Below are 15707 nucleotides of genomic sequence, written 5' to 3' on the forward strand. Positions count from 1 at the left end.
AGTGTTCGGCGTGAGCTCGCCGCGTGAACTCGCGCGCGCGCGTTCGTCGTGCCCGCGTACAAAATAATAATATTTTGACAGCGCCGCGCCGTTATGACACTCCGGATATCGTCTCGCGTTCAAAACGACGCGCGTTGAACCCTCCGCGGCGCGTTCGTTTCCGAAGCGAACGTTTTGCCCAAAAAAAGTAAAAGAAAAACAAACACAAAAGTTTCGACTGAAACAACTTTCGGAAAAGTTTCAGAGTGCGCGATAAGTGTTGCTAGACGCATATTTGAAATGGTCTATTCGATGTTATTCGCAAGGTCGAAGAAATAGCCGCGGTGATGGACCAAGAGATGAGGTTCGCGGCCCATTGCCTGCTGGCCATGTCGGCGGGCCGCGGGGGCCCCGCGGAGGCTGCGCCCCCGACGGCCCACTACGCCATGGCCAGGATCTTGGCCAAGTTCAACGAAAAGTGCGACAGAGACAAGGGGGTGGTGGCCAAAGAGGCGTGTGGAGCCTCCGTCAAGAGGCGCTCCGCCCTCGGCCCCCGAGCAGCCTTGGCCCCCAGGAACGGGGACAGGGCTCCGCCTCACAAGACCCACCGCTGCATCTACAGCGGCTGCGACAAGCTGTACGGCAAGAGTTCCCATCTGAAGGCCCATCTCAGAACGCACACAGGTATTGTAACATAATCACGCCCACTGATAACACATTATCTTTTTGCAAAACGAACGACACTAACGCGAATGCAAAACTGGTTTTTAAAAACAAAACAAAAAGTACTTCTCTCTTGTTCTCGATTCGATCGCTTTTATTTATTTTATTTTATCGCGAACAAATTTTAAATAAAATGAAACTCAACAATCCATTTCTATAATATATTCTAATAATTAAAAAGTACGCTTAATCATTCATAAGCATCGGGAGCTTATTGCGAATAAAATTAAAATATATCTCCATTATTCATTTAAAATAAAAAAACTCCTTAATTATTTATTGTATCTCAATTATGATACTTTAAATAAAAATTGTACAAAAACATATTTTTTTTGCCAAAATTAATTTATTTTAACAAAATACAAAGTAAACTCTTGTCTTCAATTAAATGGATTTTTATTTTCATTTTATCGTGCGTCTTCGGTCTTATCGCAAATTTAAATTAAAAAAGAAACTTTTGTTTCGAATTTTAAGTAATTTATTTCAAATATTGTAATAAACAGATATTTAACAAAACATTATGAAACCAATATAAATCAAAAGCTAATAATATATTTGCATTTAAAAAAATATGATTCTAATAATAAAGCAGTTCACCAAACTGTTGGGCGCGCCCCCTTTCATAAGCATTAAGATATTTCGCAATATTTTTATGTAACAAAAACACGCCCACTGATTTATTTATTTAATATAAAAAACTTATCTTATCGATCAAATTCAGTTTTAAAATAAAATACTTCTAATGCAATAATTATATAATAAAACTTATTTTTTAATTTGTTATTAAAGTAAAATATATTTTTATTTTAATAACAAAATAATTTGTCAAACTGTTTTCTGATAAAAATACTGATAACAGATTATTTTTTGTTGATTTATAAAAAAAAGTTTTAAATTGCAACGTTTTTGTTCTTTATTTTATCTCACGGTCTTATTACAAAATACGTCGAATAATACAAAAATGCTTTAAAAGCATTTTTTTAAATATAACATGGGAAAAACAAATAATATGTACACTAAGCCAAACTTATTAATTTGTAAATACCGATAAAAATTTAAGTTTTTTAAAACTAGTGGGCGCGCCCCTTTCATAAATATCAAGATATTTCTCAAATGAAGTTTCCTTTGTGCGTCAGTCATCTTTTCAATCAATTTATCTTTATTTTGAATTATATTTTATTATTATATTACAGCTCATTTGTATGCAAAAATACGAATGAGGAACATAGCTAAAAATAAATTTAGTATTTTTAAAACGTATTTAATATTAAAAAGTAATTATATTTTTATTGGTTTCATAAATTTTAATTTGCTAATGATTAATTTAAAAATAAAATAAAAACAGCAAAACTAATATATTTGTAATTTAAGTCCATACATGCATGAATTATTGTATGTATTTGTTATCAAAGGATATTACTATAATAAAGCGAGAAAAAACGGCCCAGTATGTATTCAGTCTAGTCTTATAATCACAATAAATATTTTGTAATTAGTGATTATTATATAATTGTAATTCCACTCTATTTTTACAAATTAGATTTTTTTATATCATAGATGAAGATCGTGTGATTAATTAAATAGAAATAGGTCGTGCATATATGATAACGGAGTACTAAAATATTTATTTCTTAATCAGATTCACTGATATTTTATTAGTTTTATTTTTTGTTCTTTATTTTTTCAAACGAATTTTGTACCCATTCAGTTGCTTAATAATATTAAAAAAGGATTTTCTTATTTTTATCTATATCTTTAAAAGTTCATGCTAAATAAACATCTTCTTAATTTTCTTAGCCCATTTTATATACTTCTCATTGGGTAGGTGTTTGCACGGTAACTGAAATAACTTTAATATTTAGAGCTGATTTTTAAATAATAGATTAACAATATACCTGTTTTTTTATTCAATTATATTTTTTTGCTATTTTACTTATATTTTTTTTAAATTACTGATTACGTAGAATTAAATTAAAAATGCTAAAAACCTATCTGTATCTGTATATAATACAAACTAGAAGTAGATACCACAATCTTGAACTTACCCACGGCGTATTGTAACTATTGTGTGACGCTAAAAGTTGAAGATTGCACCAAATAAATATAACGCGAGTATTCGATATCCTGTTACATTATCTGCTATACCATTTATATGAGTCGTATTATGCAACTCAACAGTCTGACTTTTAGAAAAGCGTGTAAAAAAATGATAGTTTTTGGCATCGTGCCATGTAAAAGGAACAAGAGGATGTTCTCTGAATATGATGCGATGAGAGTCACTGATATAGTAGCTGCCTCGAGAGCTATTTAGAAGGCCGCGATATTTGTAAAAACGTTGACTTCAAAACGATGCTTTCACAATGTGTGTGTGTTTGTCTTTTCCCAGTGGGCGTGGCCCTCGAACGAACAGAATTCGAAGTTAACGCGCGCCTACTATAGCGCAATGTGCCACGATCGAATTATGATATTCAATTCAATTCCTGTGCTCGGTTTAATTGCCGCCAACTTTTAGCGGGTCAAATTTAGAAACCCAAAGAGAGGGAGAGAGAGAACGAGTTTTATGCAAATTTACGAAACCATGAATGACCCCGCTGTCGAAGTTTATCGGGCGAGATAAACGCCCTGCTTCCAGTGCCTTTCCCACGGACTTTATCTACCCCAGAAAGTAGTCACAGTGATAGGGTTTTGACACTCACAATGAAATTCCATCAAATAGATCGTGGAAGTAAATATGAAGTGGCTAACTTACATTTACATATCATCGTTGACACATTTATAATACTTACTCGGTCTAAATCATTTAAGGGTATTGAGTTTTACTAGAGAATTTTATTCGTGAACTCGTGCAAGCGAGTTGGAAGTGACTTTGAAAAAATTTGACTAAATATCTCTATTGTGAGCAAAACTTTATTAAGCACGTTTGGAATGCATTGAAAAAGTTTTACGATCGAGCGAACATAACGGGTAAATGTATTATACAATTGTCACATATAAGACTGGTAATGAATATAATACTAAATAAATTAAGGTTATTTAGAAAGTTGAGAAATAAAGTTAATAAAATATCCACATTTTTTTACAAACATAAAAACAACCACGTTTGCACAAATAATAACATAAATATGATCTTTAGAGCTATGTCAGATCGTAAAATGTGGCAGTACTGTTATTACTAAAACGTGAAACCTAACTCTCAGGTAGCACATTCAGTTACAGTTCTAATGTCACGATTATCAGTACAAACGATTTCTTCAAGAATCGCTTCAACTAGCTTATGTCAGTCAGTTTATACTCTGATTAGTTGATTAATGTAATGCCCAGTTAAAGTATACATGAAATGTAATCATGTATGCTTTAACTAAAAATGATGGTCAATGTTTACATTGCCTAGTTAGTGTATGCGTGACAATAAGGGATTGCAAAAATACCGGAATTTCCAATACCGGTATTATATAAAGAGAAAAACAGTCATTACCGGTATTAACGTTATTGACATTATTATTTTAATTAATTAGCCGAAAAAATAATCCGAGTATCGCTCTCATGATTCATAATGTTTATAGATTAGAAAAAACCAAAACATTCGAATACCCCGGAAGCTATTGTGATAAATAAATATTTTAATTACAAATTATTTCAATTAAAACACTTTCATTAATTATAAAAAAATAATTTCGAAAATTTGCCCGTCAAATCTTCTTTCTTTTAGGAAAATATATCTAGGAAAATATCGTCTTTGATCGACTGCTTCTGCATGCCTCCTAAATTTTCATAACAGGAGCGAGAGCACCACCTGCCAATTTATTCCAATAAAATATATTACTCATTTTTTGCCAGTTACGATTATTCGAAAGAACCTTATGAGAAAATGTGGATAAAAAATTGTTAATCTGTTTGTTCAAAATGTGACATTTTTCTTGTAAAAAACATATTTCTATTATGTTTGTGATTGAGATGTGATTTATTCATATTATTGTATTCTAATTATTGCACATTAAATATTAATTTTAGAATATCGCAAGAATATTTTTTTTCGAAAGATTTATTTCTCGTATACTTATTTCTACTAATGTTAAAAGTAAGAAACACAAAAATACGTAAATACTGTACAACCCTTTTAGTCCCAGAAAATTTGGCCTAACATATGCAATTTGTTTAATAAAAATCATTGCTTTGCATTTTTAAATAAATTATATAATACATGTGTTTTAAAAACTTTAGACTTCTTTTGTGTACTCTCAATGATGTGAAGTAATAAAAAGCAATATTTTGTTGTTACAACAATAAAAAAAGACCTGCTTTTGTTTTATCTTCGCCAGCCATCCTTATCATAAAAACGTGTGATTATTACTCTGTTACATAACAGAATTACTGGGAATTGCAAGGTACCCTTAGAGCTGCCAGAGATCAAATGTATTCCATTTATGTTGACACGTCGTGCATATAAAAATATACAAAAAAATATCGAACATGTTTAATTGAATTTTAAAAATTTGCGTCAAAATATCGGTCGGTGTGATTTTAGCATAGGTAAGGTGGGCCGATATCTCGGCCCTCTTAGACTTAAAGGGATAATATTATTCTACTTTAATATCCTACCCTGATAAAACTACTTAAGTTAATCTACAATACGCATCATCGCTTTTGCTTTTAAGCAATATGGGCATCGTCGTTTTTGTAGTTCTAAACCATACAGATATCGTTTTTAACAAATAATATGTACGGATTTAAAAAAAAATATTGTCGGTAGTACCGAAGGTCGATTTTTGCCTAGGTGTCCTGGTATTCCATGATTGTCCCGGTTTAACGCCTTTGCTTCCTGTATCAAATCACCAAATTAACTAATATGTATGTATAAATTTAAATACGATTTTGGATGGTGTATGTTCCGGTTTGAATATCAATAAATTTGGCAACCCTACCCAATATCAGTATTGCAACCCCCAGTGACAATGAATGTACTAGAGAAAATATATTTTAGTGAAATTATTTCAGGATAATCTTTAGCAAGTTTTTAGTATAGCAATAAATTATATGCTGCTTTGAACTGTTATTTGAAAGTTTAAACTTACTTGTTTATGGATATGGGCCAAAAATATTCAATTATTTCTCATTTTTTCTAAACTTCCCTAGATTTTCTATTTGAATCAGTTAATCAATGACATGTTTTTGTGAATAAACAATAATGAATTTTTTTTCTTAACTTTTAATCAATCATTTATTAGTGGAGTGCACAGAGAAAATTGTTAGAGATTTAAAATACATGATTTCTCTCTGTAATTGCCCCTATGTATAATACATATACGTATAATGTTTACATTACACATTTTGTAAAGCAATGAAGATATGCTATCACTTCCGTCGCTCTATTTGTTTCAGAATTGCTAGAAAAACATTATAATTAGTGCTGAGATTTCGATCGGGCCAACGCCCACACACCATTGTCTCTATATCGGGCGATTAAATTCCATGGGCGTACTATATTCCAATGACATTGCGAAAACGTGTCGCCAAAAACAAGCCGATGTCCACGTGCGACCCTGCTGTTTTTTTTTTTTATAAAAAAGATTGGAAATTCGCAGAAAAACTGAGGTCTACCGTTACGAGGCCCGGCCAACTTTCATTTCGGGCGTCGTACATTCAAATTTGCCGCTCGGCTGACTCCCGTTCGCGAGGTATGGAATTTCCAGAAGTCAAATTCACTTTCAGGCGATAAAACCGAATCTGTTCGATTTGCGACATGAATACGTACAGTGTGTAGTACGTAGGTATGTGTGTATGCACACGCATGTGGCGGCACACACATGACGCTTTCTAGCGTAACGGAGTAGCAGTTTATGGTTGCGGGTCTGAACGTGTTTCGTTACGCCCCCGTCAGCTCGGCAGCCTTGGCGATTTGATATTATAATGGATTCGGGTTAATTGATCCAGTTGTTTAATTGGGGCAAAAATCTTGTAGAAAAGAAAATCAAAAAGCTTCTCAGGAAGCCGACATGTAAATAATATGTGATGTCTAGAATCAATATTAGTCTTTACTATTAAAAGTGTAAAGCTAATGAGCTAATGAAATATACGTGTGTTCTCAATTCGAGAGAGTTAAGAATTTCGGTATACTGTTGAAAAGAAAGGGCACGGATAATGAAACCTATCAATTTTTATTTGTTTTTAAAATATGTATAATATATTTACAATACAGATTTTTATTATTATTAGTTTTAATTTTTATTATTTTATTTACTTTTGATTTTTCTAAGAGCTATTATGTTGTTATATTCGAATCCCCTGTAGGTTGATGTATTCCAGTAAAGACTAAAGTAATTGCTAGTATTTTTTTCACTTGTATTCTCACTCCATTCTTCTTTTTGAGTGACAATAGAAATAATATCCACATCATGCCACTCTCGTTTGTTTTGTCGGGTTTATCAATAGAACCGTTCCTCTATCTATAATTGTAAAGATTAACGCATATAATTATAAAAAGTGTCAGTTCATTTTTATAAAAGCATTTTTACCGTTGAATAAAAAAATAAGTTTGTTTGTTTAAAACGAAACACCATGGGAGAACACTTAACGGATTAAATACGCGCTATAAATCATAAATGATGAAATATGTATCGCCTTGAAAGTATATATCGCGCGTAGCTATTTCTAATCTATTTATTTCAAATATTTGAACGTACTAGAGAATCCACTATGAAAGGGACATTCATATAATTACTTGGACCATGATAACTAGGAATAACTTTCACTCAAACATTTCGTCTGAGGACTTATTCTTCCATTCTCGGTCTGACATATACTTGAACATTTACATTGGAGTTTAAGGTACTTGAACTTCAAGAAATGCAATTGAGAGTGCGGTCCAGGTTTATTTTAAAATTAAATAAAATAACATCTCAGGTTTCATTGTCACAACTCTATATTACTTGTTAAACATGCCAAATTTTGTTATTTTTAAATCAAATTAGTTGAAAATATATCTTTAAATTTAATGTATTACATCATGTAAAATTATCTACAATTTTAAGCACGCTCTTCGAATAGAAAAGTAATAAGTTTATTAAAAAACTATTATGGTGCTATTATTATTAACTGAACGCATAACGATGAAAGTATAATTATAAGACTCGATTACCGAATATCTTAGAATATCTTAGACAGTAAAAAACGTGTTTCTTTTATACCAGAAAATTGAAAAAGTCGAGACTTCAAAGTGGTACAAGCATTCAAAAGACGCTCATGTCGGATTTGACAGGGCGAATTTGTCACGTCCTATTCCGTCTTCATTCCGACGCGAAAAATGTGAATTGTTCACGAAAATAATGCAGGGTCTTCTCCTTCGTGCAATCTTCGAAATGTCGACGGCACAATGGGGCCCGTAATAAAACTAGGACCCACTAAGCCAGATTACGACATATGCACGGCACATATAAAAGGCACTGTTGCGTTCGTATCAAATTACGTCCGTCTTTATGATTGGTAACAATTGGTGCACTTCGATCAATTGCCGCATTGAGATTAACGATATAGCGTCAATTGATCTTCTCGAGATGCTCTTTAAGACTACACATTAGATAATACTTTGTTTATATATGTGAATTATCTAGAATATCAGGGTCAAACGCAAGATAGCAATTTTCTAAAGACTTATAACGGTCATAACGTGCCGGATGAATATAGAAAATTGACCAAAATTCAAAAGACAAAAAATGTAATCAACATAAAATGCGTGACTCCTATACTTAAATCACTCAATAATTAAGCATTGACGGTTGGTGATTAGACCCATAACTTAACTGGATCTTAATATTCCTAAGTGTCTCCACCACTTAAAATAAGTTAGTTTGATTAATTAAATTTTTGAATTCTTATAATATTGTATTTTCGTTATAACTTTGTACAAAGTTTGTTTGTTCCACTAAAAAAAATTCAGTTTAAATCATTGTAATTCGATTTTTTTACAGGGCGTTCCGCTGTAAAATTCTTGATCAAAGCATATTTTTGTTTTATAAATAGTACTTTGTAGGTAGGTGGATTTATTTAAGTTATATTAGTATAAAACCAATAACGGGCTTTTAAAACTCGCATATATTTTTTTCCGGAGTCTTTTAAATAATTACTGAAGTACTTAAAACGTTCGGCTTCAAATTAATAACACTTCATTATTAATATTGCGTTAATCAATATAGACGTCGATGTAATCAATTTCTCAAGTCAAGAGGTGATGATAGTTAAAGCACTTTCATTATAATCAATTAACAAGATAATGGGCGAAGAAGAAATTAAGCTCTTAGTCCCTAAATTCAAGTAAATTACCAAAACATAAGCTAACTAATCGCATTGATACTATTGATTTGCTTTTTAGTATTATTTTATGTGTTTGTGTCATTTTGTGATAAAGATCCTTAATGTGTTCGCTTAATATATTATATATAAGAGATTGGATTGGTATCAAAGCCAAGCATTTTCAGTTTCATTTCGGTTTCTGTTAGGTGACTTGTGATGGAGTTTTAATTAAAAATGTAAATTGATACAGTCAAGTTTGGCTTTGATATCCTTTTAATGACATCTTGTTAGTGAACGAACAAATTAAAAATTGTAATTAGAACACCTAGTAGTGGATAAGGTTAACCTAGATCAGGGTTTTTTATACACAGTCAGGAAAATATGCCTTCTTTAAGAAAAGGAAACAGCTTTCTTTTCATAAAACATATTTCAATAAAGATATTATAATAATTAATTGAGCACATGCTATACTGATTTATTATCATTTTTATGTTAACAATTTTGTTATTAGCTACAATGTAATAAAAAAATATTAATTGTAACTATGATGTTATTACAATTTAAAGAAAAAACAATGATTAAGTGCTAATTTGAATACATCTAGCTAAACATTTAGAGACATTGAAATATGTTGTTCAGCATCTATAGTAATATGTGCTTTTAATAAACTTTAAGTTTGTTTTTATCATAGTCTCAATAAAAGTGTTCAGTGGGTTATAGTGGCTACCCAAAATATTTTTATAGTATTTTCTGGTATGTAAATGTCGTTTACTGATTGTTAGTGTTTGAAGGCTTATGAAGTTTTTCAAGATAATATAAAAATGTGTATTATGTACTATTTTTATAGTTTAGTTTTAGATGAATTGAAATTTAGAAAAAACAAAGTATTACTGGCGCAACCCCTAAACTAGACAGGCAAATGTTAAGATAGGTCTGATTAATTGTTTGTATTCAAGCGCAATCTTTCTATTAAATATCGGTCTAAGAGCCGCAATGTCGGGAGCCCCTTAGAACAACAAGGGAAATGCTGACTTATAATATTATTATATTTTTAGTAAATATTTGAATTAATAATTAATGAAAAATAAATAGTGCCAGAATTATTTTGTTTAACATGCACCAGGACCATGAATAGGATCTTAAAATTAAAATGAATTAAATTGCATAACTATGTAAAAAAATGGATGAAATACTTTAACATACTATTGCTAATAAATTTGATAAAAAACGGTAAGTTTAGTCGCTTGATTATTGTCTCAACCCGTCTGTGCATTTAAATGGTCATTTTCACCGAAAGCTTCATATTTCCGTTATTTCAGAAATTTTCGTTTCTATTTTTCCGAAAATATATGTTCTACATTTAATGACTTTGGTAGATTTATACTCTGTTGTTGGAAAGTATGAAACATTTTATTTTTTATTGTGACTATTGTATTTCTTAGATTTTATATTAGTTTTATAGTAATAGAAACAGTTGTGGTTTATTTCTTTCAAGATGTTGTTTCACATTATAAAGATGCAGATAAAGTGATCTAATATTTTAGTTGCCTTATATTTTCTCACGCTCCTGATTTCCCATTTTTTCTTCATTATTATGAGGTCCTCTTAAACGATCAAGATCATTAACAACTGTTTATGAATACAGATTTTTTTTGGATGTCATTAGTATTATTTAGAAAAAACAAATACATTTTGGACTGTACCAACAAATGTCACCATTTTCAACGATACGCTGGCAGCGTGAACTTGAAAAGGATTCTAAGAATGTGACAAACATGATATCATATACGCAAATTCCTTTACTTTAATAAATCGAGATTGCACTTCTTTATATTTTCCAGCCATATACGCGTCATTGTAAATTGTACCATATAAGGTCAGAAATATTCAATTGCAAAGTTGCCAGACTGCAATTCATCCAAAAATTCTCGAGCTAGTCTCTCTTCTGTGTGCTATTTTGATTCGTTAAAATTAACAAACATTTCCTCGATGGAATAATGAATATTTTTTTTAATATTAAAATATCTTAAAATTTAAGTTATTAGCGCACTCTGTAGTACAATAGAAAGCAATGGAAAAAACTTTGCCTTATGAATTTCATTTAAACTAATTTTCCTCACTTCAGGGGCAAGTAGAGTTATTACTTTTCATGAATGTTTTACTGATTCGACATGGCAGCTTAATAAAAATGCCGCAATCTTTACTGTCAATATCATTTGATGAACCTCATAATGCCAAATTATTTTCAGCATAATAAAGAATGTCGTTTTATTGCCTTTAATATATTTCTCTAATTTAGAACAATTGCTTAAAGCGTATATTTGAAGTATAAATTTGTAATGATGATTTTGGCGCTCCCCGATTCAAGTGCCTAAGGCTTCGGCCACTTTTTCTTCCCCTCCCCCTTCGCACTTGCTGATGACCGTGCTACTGCAATACGTTAAAACAAAAGGCTAAAAAGTATTGAATTAAATTTGTAATAACAGGGTGAATAAAATTCATTTTAATTGTATCTATTCTGGACGAAGCCGATTAATACAGCTAGTATTGTAATACATATATAAGTGACACTGCTGAGAAATCTTTGGCTTTTAAGGTGAAATAAACTGAGAATATATTAAGATGTTTTAATTTTAGCATATGTATTTTTATTAAATAATATATGGTTGAAGATATTAAATATGATGATTTAATCAATACATATGTTGAACTAAAAGGCAAAAAAGTGAAATTAAAATAATGTTTTTATTATATTTATACACATGAATAGTCTTGTAATATCGTATTTCATTTTCAAATATATTTTGATATTGAAATATGAAGTTGTACTATCGTATATCGTAATAATTTATATAAGGTTGTACTATCGTATTTCTTTATAATCATTTTATTTTTAAATATTAATAAAAACTGAAAAAATATAATTGCGCAAAAATAAAGCTAGTGTTATCATAATATATATATTATAAACAATTAAATTCAACTTGGTTTGTTTTGAACCACATTGTATATTCAATTAAATAGTATTTAGGTATTGTTAATGAATGCAAAGATAAACATTCAGGTTTTTTTTAGAAAGTTTTAAAACGGTTCATTATTATATTTTAAGATTTATTTTGTTAATTAGATTATTTTTTTAAATTTTAATTATATTCATTACTCCGTTTGAAGTACACTCCCAAATTCCCACTACGTGTCCTATACTCACCGATAAACGAAATGGCAAAAGGGCAAATTATTCAAGAGACCCTAACAAGACAAAGACTTCTAGCAAGCGTCATTAAAAATTGCTTCTTTCCTCTTTCTCCTTTCTTTGTTCGAAATTAATTCGGTTTTGATGAAGAATACCTACGTAGTGCCTCCGTGCATTTCGACATTTTTTGCACTGACTCGTTTATTGTGTGTGTAGGTACTCGTGTGCCTACTTGGGCCGTTCTCGCTAATTGCCAGGGTCTCTGGGTTTTCGCCATACTTAATCCGGTGCCGCACCTTTCGGTGTTTTAATTAAGACCACTCCGCCCAAAATTTGCTTACCTTTGAACCGGATTATTTTGTATTAATGAGCCCCGCTCCTGAAATCATTCAACTTAATTTTCGGCTCAGCTCGGCTCAGATGTGTGTGCACGCTTTCAAATTAATGCGTTTGGAGAACCTTTACAAATCTTGTAAGTATACGCATTATATTAAATGTATGTATATGAGTTTATATGATAAAAGGATGAGTAATTTTTGTAATAGCCCTCGATCCCACCATTAAGGTCGCCTATGCATTAATTTTTCAAAATGAAAAATGATCACAAGAACGTGGATCTTTTTATGCGTAATACTATTTCGACTTGGAATATTCGCAATTTAATATTTTATTCTTGAATTGTGTGCACATTTATGTGTATAATTCGTTTTTTGACGTATAAAGTATTCGGACAATTTAAATTGCTTTTTTAATATTATTTTTCTTGTGAAATATTTTTCTTACATTATTAATGATAAAACTTTATTTTATGGGTTCTTTAAATATTGTTTTAAAATATTATACTTTATTATATATTTATATATTTATACAATTTTCTAATGTTTGATTTATGACAATATTTTGAAAAATAATATTTGTGTATTATAAAATCAGATAAAATAAAATAATTATGATAATCAAATTGTAAATTAAGTAGCCACAAAATTGGTAACTTCAACATAGCGATCAAAAACTGTGTTTTAAATATGTTTATAGTAATAACAATTTTGTGACAGATTTTGCAGTGTTTTAGTGGCAATATAACTTTCAAATTGTATGACGACTTGTTTTTATAGCTTTTTAAGAGTGGCATTGTTAAGTAATTGTTATTCAAAAGTGCAGTTAGACAATTTACACATATGGTCATCTATATGTTTAGTATTTAATACAACATTTTACCTCCTCTTATTAAACCGATGGATAACTGATTTAAAGAGATGGTAGGAGAAGAATATAAAAATAAATTATATTAAAATATGCAATGGTTCTTAAAACATTACATCACTATGAACCACTTTCTAAAGTTGCTAAGAAGCGGTGTCGACAGCCCTTCAAATGCTCGTAGTCTAAAGACCTGGGATCGCGTCCCTTATTCTTTCCCGCTGCGGTCAGGACGTCAGCGCTTGAGAATGCTCCTCTTGTACAAGCCATCCAGCTTCTCAATGAGCTTGCCAAACACAATTTGATTTCAGCGAGAGCTATAAACGGCTGGAAAAAATGTTTAATTTTAATTTTTTTATTTTTCATTTTTAATACATATATAAATAAATTGCATATTACGCATTGGGAAAACCTGTAAACCTATGATGGTCAGATTAGTAATTAAAAATAACAAAAGTATTTATAATAATTGTTTTTATTTATTATTCTCATTTCAGAGGCGTATCATAATGTTACAGCTAGGGTTTATCTATCCCGGACTTTTTTAATTTCCTAGACTCGATTCGTAGCTTTGGATCATTACCGGGATCCGAAAAGTATCAACATATCACGAGACGTGTATAATAAATATGATATTAATAGTTTTATTTTGCAAAAAAAAATATCATATTTTTTTGCAAGTTGAAACTATTTATGTATATTAAAATACAATGTCTTAAGTCGGCCGGACATATTTCCCGTATAAATGACTTGAAGCCTGCAAAGCGACTAACATTTTATACGACTTAGGGTAAGAGAGACGCATTCTGATATCATGACGATCCACAAATAATATCTTTAAAATGCGGTTTCATATGTAGGTCCATTTGCTTGCGATTATTGTACTCTATATTTGGATTTACAAATTTACCTTCTTGATATTTTATTGATTAAAATTATTTATAATAAAAAACGTAGGTGATTTCTTAACCACGCTTTTAATTTCTCCGTCAATTAGTCAATGTATAACTAATTAAAATGCGTCAGTAATTCCACCGTTTGAAAATACAACCAAAATGCTTAAATTCTCGAAGCTATGTAATGCGCTGCGTCAGCGACATTGCGCGCCGCTTGCGATCCACGCCTCGTTGCCAAATTTGTAACGCACTACCCGACGTTATCGCATTAAATACACTTTTCGTTCAATTCTGTACATTTACGATTTATAAACGCGTTTATTCATCGCCCCCGACCCAAATTTAAAATTGTAATTTTCCTCAGGTGTTTTGATAGAGAGGAGAGTGAAGCAGAGCGAGTGCGTATATCCCCGTTCGGATCCCGGCACATATCTTAAGCAAATGTAGCGAAAAAAGTACGACCCCTGACGCATCGGCCCCATAATGCGGCATAGTATATATCTCCTGGAAAAAGGTGTATAAATTCAGAAGGCCCTGGATATTTTTTCCGTGCCTTTTATTCGCGGATTTGAATTATTTCATACCTGGACCAGCCGCCTCGCGTTGCGTATTCCGTATACGAAATTTTCGTTGTGCCAAAATATTCTTTGGTCGACGGCGTATACGAGTGCTCGTCCGTCTAAATGAGTGCCTCTTAACTTATATTGCGTAAACGTACGAAAAATATAAATACACGTCCACAGAGTGACCTGTGAAAATGCTGTTAAAAATATTGATTTGATTGCATGACAAAAATAGTTTTATATGTTTTTTTTTGTAAAAAAGAGATGGTCGTAGTTTATTTAAGCTATCATTGTATCGTTTGTTATAAATGAGGAATTGTTTTTTTTATAAATCAAAGACTGCAATATGTTTTGGTATTGATGTTTCCACAAAATCTAATTAAATTTCAAAGTCAATATGTCGCAGATATTTTAAACCATTTTATTTTTGGCGGACATATTACGAACGAACAAAAGGTGATGGGAGGCAATTCGAGCCGCTAGGTAATCGTTAAATAGGTATTAAATGGTATGATGCACCGCCGGTCGTCAAACTTCCGTTGTAGTCGCCAAAATATTGGTGTTGCTCTCGCCGACGCGACGTCAGTGTTTCCAGAGCGCTGACTAGCTTGTGGCCAAATAAATCGGTCCCCACATACGAATCAATTATTAATTCATAATTTATTGTTTTAAATTTAAATTTATTTTACCAAAGTATTATGTTTTTTTATTAATATTTATTTATTTTTAATAAAAAAATTCTAACGATTTGCGGGAAGAATAGCCTTAAATAACCGAGATTTCATAATTTTCTCAATCTTTGCTAATGATAGTATTTTGGGCACAACAAATATCGCCCTGCTGGCCACGTGTTGCCGACCGCAAATT

General features: G+C 31.3%; 1 protein-coding gene across 1 annotated transcript in view; it reads left to right on the plus strand.

The window, feature by feature from the left end:
* The window catches only part of LOC148239150 (uncharacterized), a 250026-nt gene continuing 234319 nt past the window's right edge, over positions 1-15707 (plus strand). Inside the window, exon 1 of the mRNA XM_088196194.1 lies at positions 1-663. Within this exon, the coding sequence (XP_088052320.1) occupies positions 327-663 (337 nt within the window). The 5' untranslated portion in view covers positions 1-326. The remainder of the gene's footprint in view (positions 664-15707) is intronic.

This window comes from Plectrocnemia conspersa, unplaced genomic scaffold, assembly GCF_051122295.1.
Source record: "Plectrocnemia conspersa isolate PC_06_02 unplaced genomic scaffold, ASM5112229v1 ptg000001l, whole genome shotgun sequence".
Taxonomy (NCBI): domain Eukaryota; kingdom Metazoa; phylum Arthropoda; class Insecta; order Trichoptera; family Polycentropodidae; genus Plectrocnemia; species Plectrocnemia conspersa.